Raw genomic sequence first — 13,951 nt, forward strand, 5'->3', positions numbered from 1 at the left:
GTCTGGTGGTGGTGCATATCTTTTTAACACCATATTAACTTTGTATAATAAAGATCATGTTATTTTATCTAATCTAGTTTCCACCATGTTGCCATTATAGTCCATGATTTTAGTTCACTGGAGTTTTGTCTCCAGTTTATGCCTAAATATTTTCCGATAGAAAGGTGTCAAATCTCAGTGCATCAGTTTGTTGTGTATGGGCTTGCGTAACCAGTCAGTTTGCCTGTGCTGACCCGTGTCCACAGCCAAAAGCTTCTTCCAATAGGCACATGAGCATTGGAACTGGATCACAGAGAAATGGTAGAAGGTGGCCTGATCTGATGAATCACGTTTTGTTTTATATAATGTGGATAGCCAGGTGCGTCTGCGTCATTTATTTGGGGAAGAGATGGCACCAGGATGTACTGTGGGGCAAAGGCAAGCCGGCGGAAGCAGTGTGACTTATAGGACTTAAATCCTGTTACTGATGGCTTGGTGCCAGATACCACAGCATGCCTTCAGAAGTCTAGTGGAGCCCAGGCCTCGACAGGCCAGGGCTGTTTTGATGGCAAAGGGGTTACCTACTCAATATTAGCTGGGTGGTCACAATGTTATGGCTGTATATGTATGTATTCAATGTAATTGTTCTAAAAGAATGCATTTTGGCTAGCCTATAAGAGGCGGCTTTATTGTAATAGTGTATGTATTTTCTTTTAGGCTTGGCTTCACCTACAGCTCTAACACCTGTCGCATCCCCTGTGGCTCTTAAACCAAAATCTACAAATGCCGTTTCCAAACCTGCCGAAGGTACGTAAAATACTTTGTGCCATTGTGTCATGATCAGGCTCACAATTGTAGTCTTGCTACTCATTAGGATTGGCTGCTGCTGAAAATTTAATGGTCTACATTATTACATCTCTTGACATTTACCTTGGATGTTCCTTAAGATGTTATTGAACATCCATGGCTTGCGGGCATGAATCGCAATACTGGGGATTTTGTTTAACCTGACTTATACGACATCTGATCCAGTCTGATATCAGTCTATCTACCAAAAACAGATGGGGATCCGTTCCCCCATCTATTTGGCGAATCGGCTGGCAGTCTCATGTAAACATCCGACTGTCCATTATTGAGAGCGGTCTGTGTCTGTTTCCACTCCGCATAAGCGGAGCAGACACGGACCAGCCATCCACCTGCTCGGCAGGGATCTGCGGACCGATTCCTCAGTAAGCAGGCAGACTCCAATGGAGCCCGTCCTATGTGTAAGGGGCCTTCGTGCTTTCTAACCCTAATTATAAGGTTTGACCTGTCCCCCTCTGCCACAGCAAGTCTGACAACAGCTATGCAGGAGACAGCTGATTCAAAGCTGCAGCTTTATCCTAGCTGTGATCATTTTCACAAGACCAGCAAGAGGAATGTAGGGGAAGGGGCAGATCAGACTTTATAACTAGGATTAGATAGCATTTGCAAACATGGGACAAAGTACTACATGCACTTTTTCCCCACAGGGGACAGAACTGTATAATAAAAATTATGATCTTCTATATGGTAACTTGCATTGTGTTAAGCAATCATCCAATAGTGGGCTGCCAAAGTACTGCAACCCAATATAAATGGACGTGCAACATTTTATTTTCAACACATCTCTGCATTGTTGTGTGCTACAAAGTTTATATAGGTGCTATGTGGAACTTTTCAAAATGAATAGCATCAAAATGCATCACACGGTGCTGCATGCGTTATGCATCAAAGTATTACTGCAATGCACTAATGTGAATGGGCTTTTAGGGGTTTTTTTTAAAATGACTTGCCTGCAGCATACTGGTGCGAATACAATGTACATAAAAATCCATACTACAAAAGAGCACCTGTTTTTAATAGGTTTTTAGTTTTAAATTAAGTCTTTGCTGCAAGGTGTCCTTAATCCACTGTGGGTGCATTCCATCTCCTAACAGCACAAACCATGGGACATTTATAGGCAGAAATTTCATAGAAGATTCATGCATGTTCACCTGCTTTTGTAGTGAATGTAAAATGCTTAAAACCTGAAAATCCCTATGAATGCTTATATAATCCCTAACAAAAGGTTCAGTGCCCAGAAACCACAATTTGCCTCTGAATGCTTGATGATGCTACAAAACACCTTTGCATGCCCCATATACCTGCACTATAAGAGCTTCTTATGTGAATGGGCTGTAAAGAGTACATACAATCACAGTTGTGTTTAGTTTGTAGAGAGTGAAAATGTTGTACATTAAAAAGTTATTAATCTTGTGCAAGATGTGCGCATTCTAGGCAGTGGAAGTTTCAGTTTTGCTGTTTCTGCATCCATGTGATACAATTTGGCTTTGTCTATGATCCAGTTTCCAAGCGCTGTGGGATATTTGGCTAGATTTACACTGTTTTGTTGTTGGTGTAACGCTTTCATAATGACCTAGCTCCATCTGGAGTCCAGAGGTAGAAATGGTTTCCTGACCTTTATGGTTTTCTGAAATGGAAATGCTGAACAGAGGTATTTCGATTTAGAATGAAGATCATAGGTTTCCTATATTCTGTCTCTTCACAAAAGCTTTTTAGATATATAGTTATCTCGACATGAACCACCTAATTGAAACCAGTTTACCATTGCGTATTAATGTTAAAATTGTAATTATAAATACAGATTGATGTAACCATATTTGTTTTAAACATCCAATCTCTACTTCATTTATAGTCTGTCTGCTTAAATTGTCTAAAAAATAGACTTTATGGGGTTGGTTTACTAAAACTGGTGAGTGCAAAATCTGGGGCAGCTGTGCATGGCAGCCAATCAGCTTCTAACTTCAGCTTGTTCAATAAAGCTTTTACAAAAAATACTAAAAAAAAAAAAACTGGAAGCTGATTGGTATCTATACAGAGCTACACCAGATTTTGCGCAGTCTAGTTTTAGTAAATCAACCCCTATTTGGCTTATTCTGTATTCTCAGTAGTTAAGTAGGACCCTAAATATACGTATAAGCCTGGCAATAGATATTCTACTAATTTGTATGTAAAATAATGTAAAAATTTTGAGAAGTGTATGCAATACTAAGGCTGCATTCACAGTTATGCGATGTATCACGTTGTGGGACACAAGTCCCAGACAACAGCGGGACCATTCAGAAAGTGCAGCGCAACTCGCGCATGTGCAGGAGGAAACAGGCTGTGAAGCCACAAGGCTTCACTTCCTTTTTCCCTTACTACAGCTGCTGAAGCCTGCACCTGAGGCCGAGTGAAGAATCCGTTTGGGGTGCTGGTGGGGTCCCTGGATTGGTAAGTGTCTTTATATTAAGTCAGCAGCGACAGCATTTGAAGCTGTTGAATTTTATTTGATTTATTTTTTGAAGGAGCCTGGAGCTCCTCGTTACGGTGATTAAAAATGTGACCAAAGTATTCCAAAAAACTTGAAAGGTTACAGTGATGAGATACACAGTTGGTTGGGTTCAGAGTTGTATAAAGTACTCAAAACCCATACTTGAGTAAAAGTACAAGTGCTCGATCAAAAAGTGACTTGAGTAGGAGTGGAAGTGCTTGATCAAAAAGTGACTTGAGTAGAAGTGCTACAAAGTATTCAACATTTTTTGTACTTAAGTATTGCAAGTAGTTTTTTTTTAAAAATTTGCTACTCAAGTACTGAAAGTAGAAGTACCAGTACTGTGTTATGTAGTTATTAAAGAAAGAAGTCAAAAGTTTGAACATCATATTGTCTTTTATTATTTCAAATGCAGCTTTTATTTATACATACAGTAGCATTTATTTCGTTTGCGCTGATAATACACATGTTTTGAGCTTCATGAAACCTGCCATCTACTGTTCTGGCAATGGTCATTTTTATAATAGTAACGAGTAACTATGCAGCACAAAAAAAAAAAAAAAATATCAGAGTAGAAGTATTGAAATCATCGAAAAAATTTAGTGAAGTAAAAGTGGAAGTAGGAGAAAAAAATTATACTCTTCGGTACTGAAGTACAGTAGTGAAGTAGTTCTACTTAGTTACTATACATTTCTGGTTGGGATCCACTGTAGTTTCCTTTTAAAGAGATCTTAACTACAAGATTTATTTAAAGGTTTAGGTTCTGCTCTGGCTGGTCATATGATGTGAAAGCAATGGACATGCAATCACTGTCAGAAAAGCAAAATAAATAATGTTTTAGCATTGGTCGTGTGACTAGCCATGAGCAGGGTGCCAAATTAAATTTTTTATTCCATGGAAAAAATTGAAAGTCCTCAGGTAACATAATACTGCAGCTTTTCATTAAATGTACTTTAGATTTTCAGTTAAGGCCAGCTTTTAAATATCAAACCCAGAAAAGTAGTCGCCATTAATTAATGAATGAACCATCTGGTAAGCCAGCACCTGGGGCTTGGAATGTGCAGGCAGAATATTTGTAACAGGGTTGGATTTTTTACGCTATGAACTTTTAAATATGTTGAGCACGGCAGACAAATTCATTTTCAACATCACGATCACAATGGTGTTGGAATAGGGTTGGGTTTATGTAGAATGTTTACTGTGCGATATTGTATAACACATCCGTCATGGTTAAATCATTTCGATGGATAAGTGCTCTGCTCCATTTAGAGTTTGTGGAGGGAAGGGAGCATAGCGACGACCTAAAATTCTGCTTTACTCTTTCTAGAAATTGAGGCCAAGCCTGACCTGCACTTGGAGTCTGATAGGAAGTTGGATAAACTTGAATCCTTTTTGGGCAGACTGCACAACAAAGGTAAATGTTGGTGTAAAGTGACTGGAATTTACTGTGCGTTAATACACTATCTAGTTGAATGGGCAGTCAAACCTCATAATGAATTGTGTTCTTTTCTTGTTTTTTTTTTATTTTCTTGCATAAAATGTCTCACTATCACTTTCTTTATGGGAAAATAGGGGTGTAAAACCTGTTGCCCTCAAAGACTGTACAGAGTTAGGTTGTTCTGCCCTAAGTCCATGTGGGGGGTTGAAGTCTATTTTGTACAGCCCCCCTCCACTTTGTCCCAAACCTAGTAATAGAAATAACGTGGAATACTGTATTTGGAGCAGTATTTAGCTTTAAAATCTGTCATTCTGGAGTCTGCAGAGATGGTGTATACTGATGAACCCTTCATAGAGGAAGACTTGCACTGCTGGCTCTTAAAAATACCAGAGAGTAGTATTTACTTAACAGCTTTTTACCTGGTAATTTTATAACAATTTAGGATTGTTAGCACCCTGACACTGTTAAAACATCAGTCACTCTGTTGTATCTCAAATTAAATGAAAGCGGCATTTAAAATTGACTTGTAGATTTAGAGTAAAGAATAGACAACTGAAGTTATACGGCATGGCTCAAAATTTCAAGTCCTTAGCCCCTAGCCAGGCCTTAAGAGTTACTTGATGCCAGTTGCCCTGCCTCTAATTCCGCCCCCGAACACACCCTCCTAAATTAACTCATGAAATTACACTGGTAAATGTTTAATGCAAAATTAAGTTACAAACATAAATATTAATAACTTTAACAATAATAACATAAAGCATATCTGTACCCATCAGTGGAGCCTTATCAGTGCTGCCTCATCAGTGCCCATCATTACCACCTCATCAGTGCCCATCTTTGCTGCATTTTAGTGCCACCTCCTCAGTGGCCATTAGTGTAGCATATCATTGCCTGTCATTGCCCATCAGTGCCCATAAGTGCAACCTTGTCAGTGCCCATCAGTGCAGCAAGGGGTAAGGGAGAAGAGCAAGCCTGGATCACACAGAGCAGGGATCACCTGCTGGAAGGAGATCCCTGCTCTGTGTAATCAGGCCCGCTTTCCAACTGACCGTTTCCTGGCTGATCGCTTCTGGCAGAAGCACTTTGGCTTTTTTTGCGGGGAGCCCTCTCTCCAGGCCACTGATTGCTGCACAGGTTTCACCAGACGCTGTCAGCCAGGAAACTGTCAACCCAGTCTGCCCCTGCTCCACACTCGCCCTCTGCTAGTTTCCACTCGCCAAATGCGAGCAGGCGAGTGGAAATTGTGGGGGCTGTTATATTGAACCATGCAACTTTTTCTGTAAAAGTCAAGCTTGGATATGCCCCAACTGAGCATCCCTATTTTCTCTTCTGTTTGTAAGTCCTGCCTGTGGTAATCTCTTTTTACACTAATCTTGTGTATATCTGATCAGTTGGAGGTCTTCAGGACACAACACTGTCAGTCACCAGTAAATCCGTGAAAGAAGTGATGAAGCTGGATGATGAGACATTCTCCAGGTTCTACCGTCCAGTCGAGATCCCGTCCAGTCCTGTGGACATTCAATTTGATGATGACTTTGATATCCTGTTTAGTTCTGAGGAACCAAAGTGAGTAGTTAACCTATTGATGTCAAGCTCATGTTCTCCATGCAGTATCATGCACTAAAAAACTAAGGCAAAGAGTACCAAGTCATAGCAACAAATCAGCAGACTTACTAAAAAAAAAAAAAAAAAAAAAGTGAAACCTAATTTATGATTACCATGGATTGTTAAATTAGAGCCATTTTAACATGGCCTCTGGAGCTGATCAGTACATGTGTGAACTGAGTTATGTAAAGCCTTGTGTGTGTGTATAGATATAGATATATCATTATGCTGTGTTCACAAAGGTACATGTGTGTATTTCTGTGTATAAAAAATATATATACCTACACACTGATCAGCCATAACTTTTTACCACCCACCTAGTATTTAGTAGGTCCACCTTTAACTGCCCAAACAGCCCTGACCCATCCAAGCATGAGCGCCACTAGATTCTAAGTGCTATAAGTTGCGATCTGGGGCCTCCATGCTTCGGACTTATTTTCCAGCACATCCCACCAGTGCTCAATTAGATTAAGATCTGAAGAATTTGGAGGCCAAGTCAGTACTTTGAGTGGTTCCTCAAACCATTCTTGAACCATTTTTGCAGTGTGGCAGAGTGCATTTTCCTGCTGAAAGAGACCACTGCCTTCAGGGAATAATGTTTCTTTGAAGGGGTGTTCTTGGTCACCAGCAATGTGTAGGTAGGTGGTACACCCACTGAGACACCTGAATGGCAGGACCCAAGGTTTGCCAGCAGAACATTGCCTAAAGTATCACACTGCCTCCGCCACCTTGCCTTCTAACCAGATTGCATTCTGATGCAATCTCTTCCCCAGGTAAGAAACACATACCCAGCCATCAACATTATGTAAAAGAAAATGTGATTAACCGCTTGCCGACCAGCCTCCATAGTTTAACTGCAGCAAGGTTCCAAGCAAGCCTGTACGTCGCTTCGCGGAACCGCTAGCGGGGTTGTGTGCATGCCCATTCGCCACAGGGAAAGCTAATCAGCGTGTCCGGTGACCCCGATTGGCGCCGGGCACCCGTGATCGCTCCCTGTGGAGACAGAATGGCGGTCTGCCGTTGTAAACACGGCAGACCACTGTTCTGTCAGTTATGAAGACAGGGATCCTGTGTTCCTATTATTTACAAACACAGGTCTCTGTGTTAATGCAGCAAGCCCACCCCCCGGTTAGAAAGCACCCCCTAGGGACACGTATAACCCTTTGATCGCCTCTGGTGTTAACCCCTTCCCTTCCAGTGTCAGTACAGTAGCAGTGCATATTTGTCGCACTGATTACTGTAGTAATGTCAATGGTCCCCCCAAAAGTGTCAAATGTCAGGTGTCCAATATGTCCGCCGCAATGTCTCAGTCCTGCTAAAAATCGCTGATTGCGCCCATTGCTAGTAAAAAAAAAATTAAATAAAAATAACATAAATCTTTCCCCTAGTTTGTAGACAAAATAACTTTTGCGCAAACCAATCAATATATACTTATTGGGATTTTTTTTTTTTTATCAAAAATATGTAGCAGAATATAAATTGGCCTAAAATGATGAAAAAATTTGAGTTTTTTCATTTTTTTTTTTTTTTATTGGTAATGTTTAATAGTAAAGTAAAAAATATTGTGGTTTTTTTTTTTTTTTTCCCCCCACAATTGTCACTGTTTTTTTGTATAGCACAAAAAAAAAATTGCACAGGTGATCAAATACCAAAAGAAAGCTCGGTTTGTGGGAAAAAAAGGACATCAATTTTATTTGGGTACAGCGTCGCACGACCGCGCAGTTGTCAGTTAATGTAACAGTGCCATATCACGAAAAATAGCCTGATCATTCAGGGATAAATCCTTCTGGTCCAGAAGTGGTCACTATGATCTGGCTACCTTCTATTGCTCTGTGGTCCAGTTCTGATGCTCCTGTGCCCATTGTAGGTGCTTTTACCTGTGGCTGTGGGTCAGCATGTGGACCCTGACTGGTTTGCGGCTATGCAACAAACTGCAATTCTTATTTCTTTCGTTCCTTAACGGACACAGCGCTCCATAAATCATAACTACTGGGTTATATTGTCTCCTTCAGGAGTAGGACTAAGCGGAACAAAAAACACCTAGCTACGTCCATCGGCCGTCCTCAGCTGGTATATAACCTCCCTCTTTGCAATCAGTTTTTATCTGTCTAGTCAGGAGAAAGGACCTAGGCTCCCAGCTGGGATCTCTGGTCCTAGCAATTTTCTCCTTCCATACATCCTGTTTGTTTTCTCTCGGGAGATCTACAATCAACTGCCGGGCTGGGCGACAGGCTGGATAATCTAGACCCAGTGGTTCCCCCACCCCCCCCACCCCAGCCAGCAAGAGTACAGCGTTGCAGAGGGTGCAGGAAAGATCATGGCAGCATGATGGTGGCCATTTGCCCTTAGTCTGGCTGGTGTCCGGTTGGCGGCCAGGTTTGTGCAGCCTGATGATGTCACGGGGGCCGTTTTTCCTTTGTCTGGGAGATGCTGGAGACAGCTGAAGCCTTGTGGGGATGCCGAAGCCCCTCCTTTTTCTCTTCCTCCTTAGTTTCCTCTTCCTGTGCCCAGGACATATGAATAAGGATAGCGTCCATGATGATGCTGGGTTCGAATTCTCACGCTCCTCCAGTCCATAGGGTGAGTCTTTGGTGGTCCCTATTACTCTTTCTCTGCTGATGGGTACCCTGAGCCTTAAGGGGATCCTTTAAGTGGTGCCAAAATATTGTTTTTGTACTGCAAGGTCTTCCTTTCCTTTTATGGAGTCTTTGGGCCACATCTCTCCCACTGACCCCCTCATAGAGGTGGCAGGTCCCTCGGAACCCAGCTTCCTATGGTTGCGCTGACGGTGGTCCTGCAGGCCTTCGTGTCCCGGGTGGAAGTGGTGTGTGGGCAAAAGCCCAGGAGGAAGTGTCCCCCGCCTTCCCCTGCTCAGGCTGTCTCATCTGACTCTGAGCTTGTTGCCGCCATGGACAGGGCCCGTGCAGGTGGATTTAATATCCCATCCCCTGATCCATCTAATAGTGAGGATGATTCCTCCATGGTTGCAGCAGCGAATGAAAAAGCGCTGGTAGATGAACTTATCAATGCAGACTTAAAAAATGGAGGATGCGGCTGATGTAGCCATGAATGTGTCTTTTGGTACACACAAGTCGCATTATACTCCAAAGGTGTTTCCTTATGTGCCTTATTTTGACAGGTTTTCTAAACGTTTTGCAGTACGTTACACTTTTGAGGAGTCACTTTTAAAAAAAGTGGGCTAGTCCACCATTGATCGACCCTCCTGTTTCTAGGTTAAATAAAGCAACCATGATCCTAGTAGAGGAATCCATGTCCTTTAAGGACCCGGCTGACCAGAAAGCAGAGGCTGTGGCACACAGCATGTTTACTATGGCTGGTTTGGCATTGCGGCCAGTCTTTGCCTCAGCCCTGGTGTCTCAGACCCTAACTGAATGGGCCAAGCTTTTGCACCGGGGTCTGGGGGGGGTGAGCAGGTCCCCGTGGCTTATGTTGATTTAGCGGACCAGTTGGTCCGTGGGCTGCAATTTATTTGTGATGCAGCTTTAGATACAGCTCCTCTGCTGTCCAAACTTTGTTTCAGTGGTGGTGATTAGGCGTGTGCTGTGGCTTAAGAATTGGTCTGCAGACTAAGCCTCTAAGAAAGCTCTCGAAGATCTGCCCTTTCAAGGCGATCGCCTGTTTGGGGCTACCCTGGATGATGACATTATGGGGAATCACGAAGGGGGGGAGGGGAAGCTGGGATAGAGTACCTTCCTGCCATAGTCTAGGGAAGGGAAGGAGCCTCGTCACAGATAGGGGCCCTCCTTCTCAGCACATAAAAAATGTTGTGCTTCTGGGACGAAGAATAAGGGAAATCTTTCAAATCTTCCCCGGGAGGTTCCAAGCATCCTTGGTCTGGTAAGCCTAGAGCTAGCTTCTCCAGACCCACATAGAAGACCCCTTCTACATGAAGGTCTGCCGTCACCCATTATTGGGGGGGGGGGGGGTGGGGGGACATCTTCGCTGGTTTATGGCCTCCTGGACCTCCTTTATGTGCATCAAAGGGATCCACAAAATTATTATTTTGGAGGTACCCAGAAAGGTAGACAAAATGTGTCCTTTTTAGGTCCTGAGTCTCCTTGTGCGGATTTAATTCCTGCAAAGGTTCAGATGATGTCCCAACTACCTAAGGTCCCCTCTATTCCTGTTGAGGGAATTGATTTATAGTACCTAGGTCTGATTCTAATTCTGACCAGGGTGTTCCTTCCTCTGGACAAACTTCAGGAACCACAGGCCGTGATTCACTGGCTGCTGTCACACAGATAGTTCTCGCTTCCGTTTTGCATACAGGTTCTAAATCTGGTGGTATCCACCTTCAAGACAGTTCTGTTTGCACAGTCTTGCATGCAGCTCCTTTAGCAGGTTTCGGCTCCACAGAAGGATACTGAAGTTCGTGACAAGGTCACGGAGTCCTCTGAAACTCACCGCAGGCGTCCAAGGGCTATGGTAAGGCCAGTATCATCCTCTGCTAAGCTGCTTCTGCAACTCCAGCGAGGAATCAAGAGTGAGGCTCTTCCAATCATCCTGGTGACCGTAAATGTCCCTTGGGGGCTTCCTCTAAAAGAAGACCAGTTGTCCCAAGAGCTAATCTACCATCCGGCTTTACAGTCGCTTGTTTTAATGGCTTAGCTATTAAAAGCCAGGTACTGAGGGATATAAGTCTGTCTGGATCAGTGATCCCTACTATGGTAAAGGCGAGGAAGTCGTCTTCCAGCAAGATATACCATTGTACGTGGAAAGCGTACATTTCTTGGTGTGAGTCGATTGGTGCTCATCCTCGTGACGGTCTTTTAGCGACCCCTAGCCATGCACTCTTTAGTTCGTACCTTCATTTAGGGGGTTCGACGTGTGGCTTCACCTGTGTGGTCTCTTTTGCCGCCATGGGATTTAAATGTTGTACTTTTGAGAATATTCTGGAGATTCCCTTGCCTACGTTGTTCCAGAAGGTGACCTTGGTGGCTATGACCTCGGCCCGCAGGGTATCAGAATTGGCGGCATTATCCTGTCGCAGTCCCTATAGTGGTCCATAGGGATTAAGTGGTTCTTTGTCCCTGTCTATCATTTCTGCCCATAGTTGTCTCTGACTTTCATTTGAATTAGGACATTGTGTTGCTCTCCTTGTGACCCAAGCCAGGCTCATCCCAAGAAATTTGCCTTTCATACCTTGTGCGATTCGGGTGTATCTGGCAGCTACTGAGTCATTTCGGAGGTCAGACTGGCTTTTTGTGGTTACGGACAGACTACTTTGGCTACTATCTCCAGATGGATCCGACAGACGGTGTCTCAGGCCTATTCCATTAAAGGTTAGGTTCCACCTTTCCCTGTCACAGCGCATTCTTCTCGCGCGCTGAGTGCTTCTTGGGCCTTCCGTCACCAGGCTTTAATATTGCAAGGTGGCCACTTGGTCGTCCATGCATACCTTTACAAAATTCTATAAGGTAGATATTTTAGCATCTGCAGATGCTTCTTTTGCCTACAAAGTTTTACAGGCTGCTGTTTAAGAGGGGCTGTGCCCTCTTGAGGGGTGTTTTTTCTTTGAACCTTTATTTTTCAGATGGTGCTCCTGTGACCTGGTTAAGGGCTCTTATGTTTAGCCTTGGGTTATTTTCCCCACCCCTCATTTTCCTTTTGCCACTGCCTTTTGGACGTCCCACTAGTTTTGATTTATGGGGCGCTGTGTCCGTCGATGAACGAAAGAGAAAATGGGATTTTTGTACTTGCCGTAAAACCCAGTTTTCTCTATCGCTCATTGACAGACGTAGTCTTCTTGATTCTCAAGAGCTGGGTTATGTTGTCTCCGCAGGAGTAGGACTAGGCAGAAAGACAAAACGTTCTGGCTCCACCTTAGGGGCAGTCCCTGAGGGTATATCCTCCCTCTCTCTGCTACAGGGAATCAGTTTTTTTCTGTCTAGTCAGGAGTAAGGACCTAAGCTCCTTGCTGGGATCTTTTTGGTCCTGGCAAGATTTTTTCTTTAGAAGAAATATTTTTTAGGTAGTTTTTTCTCCAGTGTTTTTCCTGTGAGATCTTCAAGCAAAAAACGCCGGACTGGGCGACACTAGTGGTCACCCCAGCCGGCCTACGAGCGCGCGCAGACCATTGCATTGCGCTTGGTCGGCCGCGACACATTCAAGTAAGTATGCGGGGCCGGGCGACGGGCTGGATGTTGAGATCCAGTGGTCACCCCGGTTTCTGCCTACGAGCGCGTGCAGACCAGAGCTCCGCGCTGGGTCGGCCGCGACGGAGTCCCAGTGGAGGGACTGACCTTGCGAGTTAAAAATCTCGCTTGGACGCCAGGAACCTGAGAGTCGAGGCGTCCGGAGTGGTCCACAAACCCCCACCCCGGTGGAGAGGGTATTGTGAAGAGAGGGTGCCTGTCGGTTCGGTATGGTGAGTAAACGTTCCCTTTTTTCTTTCCTCGTTATGAGGCAGTATGAATTATGGGCCCCTCCATACATGGTCAGTATATATCTGACACTAAAAGTCCCCCTTGTAAATACAGCATGTGTTTGTGGGAAGTGGACTTGGTTTGAGAGCTAACACTCTACCCAGCAGACTGTAGCATTACAGCAGACATAGGAGGTATAATCCTACCTTATTTGTAGTGTATCTCCTGTAGATCTATCAATCGCCACTCAGCAGAGATGCAGGTGGATGTGCTGGGAAAAACGATTTCGGCGGTCCGCCGCCATTTTGCCGTAGACTAGGTGCATGCATGTCCTCAGGTCACGCCGGCCGCCATGTTTTTGGAGTCTAATGTCTCCTATATGGGGGCGGCCATGTTTCATGAGCCCAGCTACCTCGTGGAGAGCTGGGAACGCCGGAAGGCGTACACAGGGGGCGGAGCCACGTCCTTCTACCCGGGAAAAAGCAACAGCTCCTTCCAGTCTGTAAAGACAGACGCTGACTGCAGTTGGTTGGAAACTTCACTGCATCGGTTGGTGAGCCTTGGGGGTCCCTCTCTCTCTCTGTGGGATCGAGAAGCAGGTACTCTGAGGGGCGCTATTGCGCTAGGGGGAGACACATAAAAAAAAAAAATAAAAAAAAAAAAAAAAAGAGGTATTTTTTATTTAAAAAAAAAAAGAGGTATTTTTTATTTAAAAAAAAAAAAAGAGGTATTTTTTATTTAAAAAAAAAAAAAAAAAAAAAGAGGTATTTTTTATTTAAAAAAAAAAAAAAAAAAAAAAAAAAGTTTTTTTGTGTTTTCTGGCAAAGGTGTCCTGAATTATCATGGACCCTGCCACTCATGTATCTCCTCCGGATCCCCTCGAGGGGTCTGCGGGATCCTCCAGCACCCCACTGACGATTAAATCATTGTCCGCTATTATGGAAGCTTGTGTCCCGGGTGGAAGTGGCTTGTCAGGGACAGGGCGCAAGTAAGTGACCCCCGCCTAACCCCTTATTATCTGAAACCTCGGATTCAGACTCTGAGCCTATTTCTGCAGTTGCAGGTACTTCATCTGGTATTGGTGTCTCGTGTACTGTCTTTTCAGACAGTGAGGAGGATGTTTCGGCATCAGCCATAGCCAGAGAGGAAGCGTTGGTAAACGCACTCATGGTATCTGTTCAAGAGACCTTAAGATTACAGGGTATTCCG

General features: G+C 43.9%; 1 protein-coding gene across 2 annotated transcripts in view; it reads left to right on the top strand.

The window, feature by feature from the left end:
• The window catches only part of SVIL (supervillin), a 314,402-nt gene that overhangs the window by 231,122 nt on the left and 69,329 nt on the right, over positions 1-13,951 (top strand). For both annotated transcript variants that reach the window (XM_082259451.1, XM_082259450.1), the window contains 3 exons: positions 697-786; positions 4,641-4,727; positions 6,143-6,317. In XM_082259451.1, coding sequence (XP_082115577.1) covers positions 697-786; positions 4,641-4,727; positions 6,143-6,317 — 352 coding nt within the window. The remainder of the gene's footprint in view (positions 1-696; positions 787-4,640; positions 4,728-6,142; positions 6,318-13,951) is intronic.

Source organism: Pelophylax lessonae (genome assembly GCF_965119305.1).
Source record: "Pelophylax lessonae genome assembly, chromosome: 5".
NCBI lineage: Eukaryota > Metazoa > Chordata > Amphibia > Anura > Ranidae > Pelophylax > Pelophylax lessonae.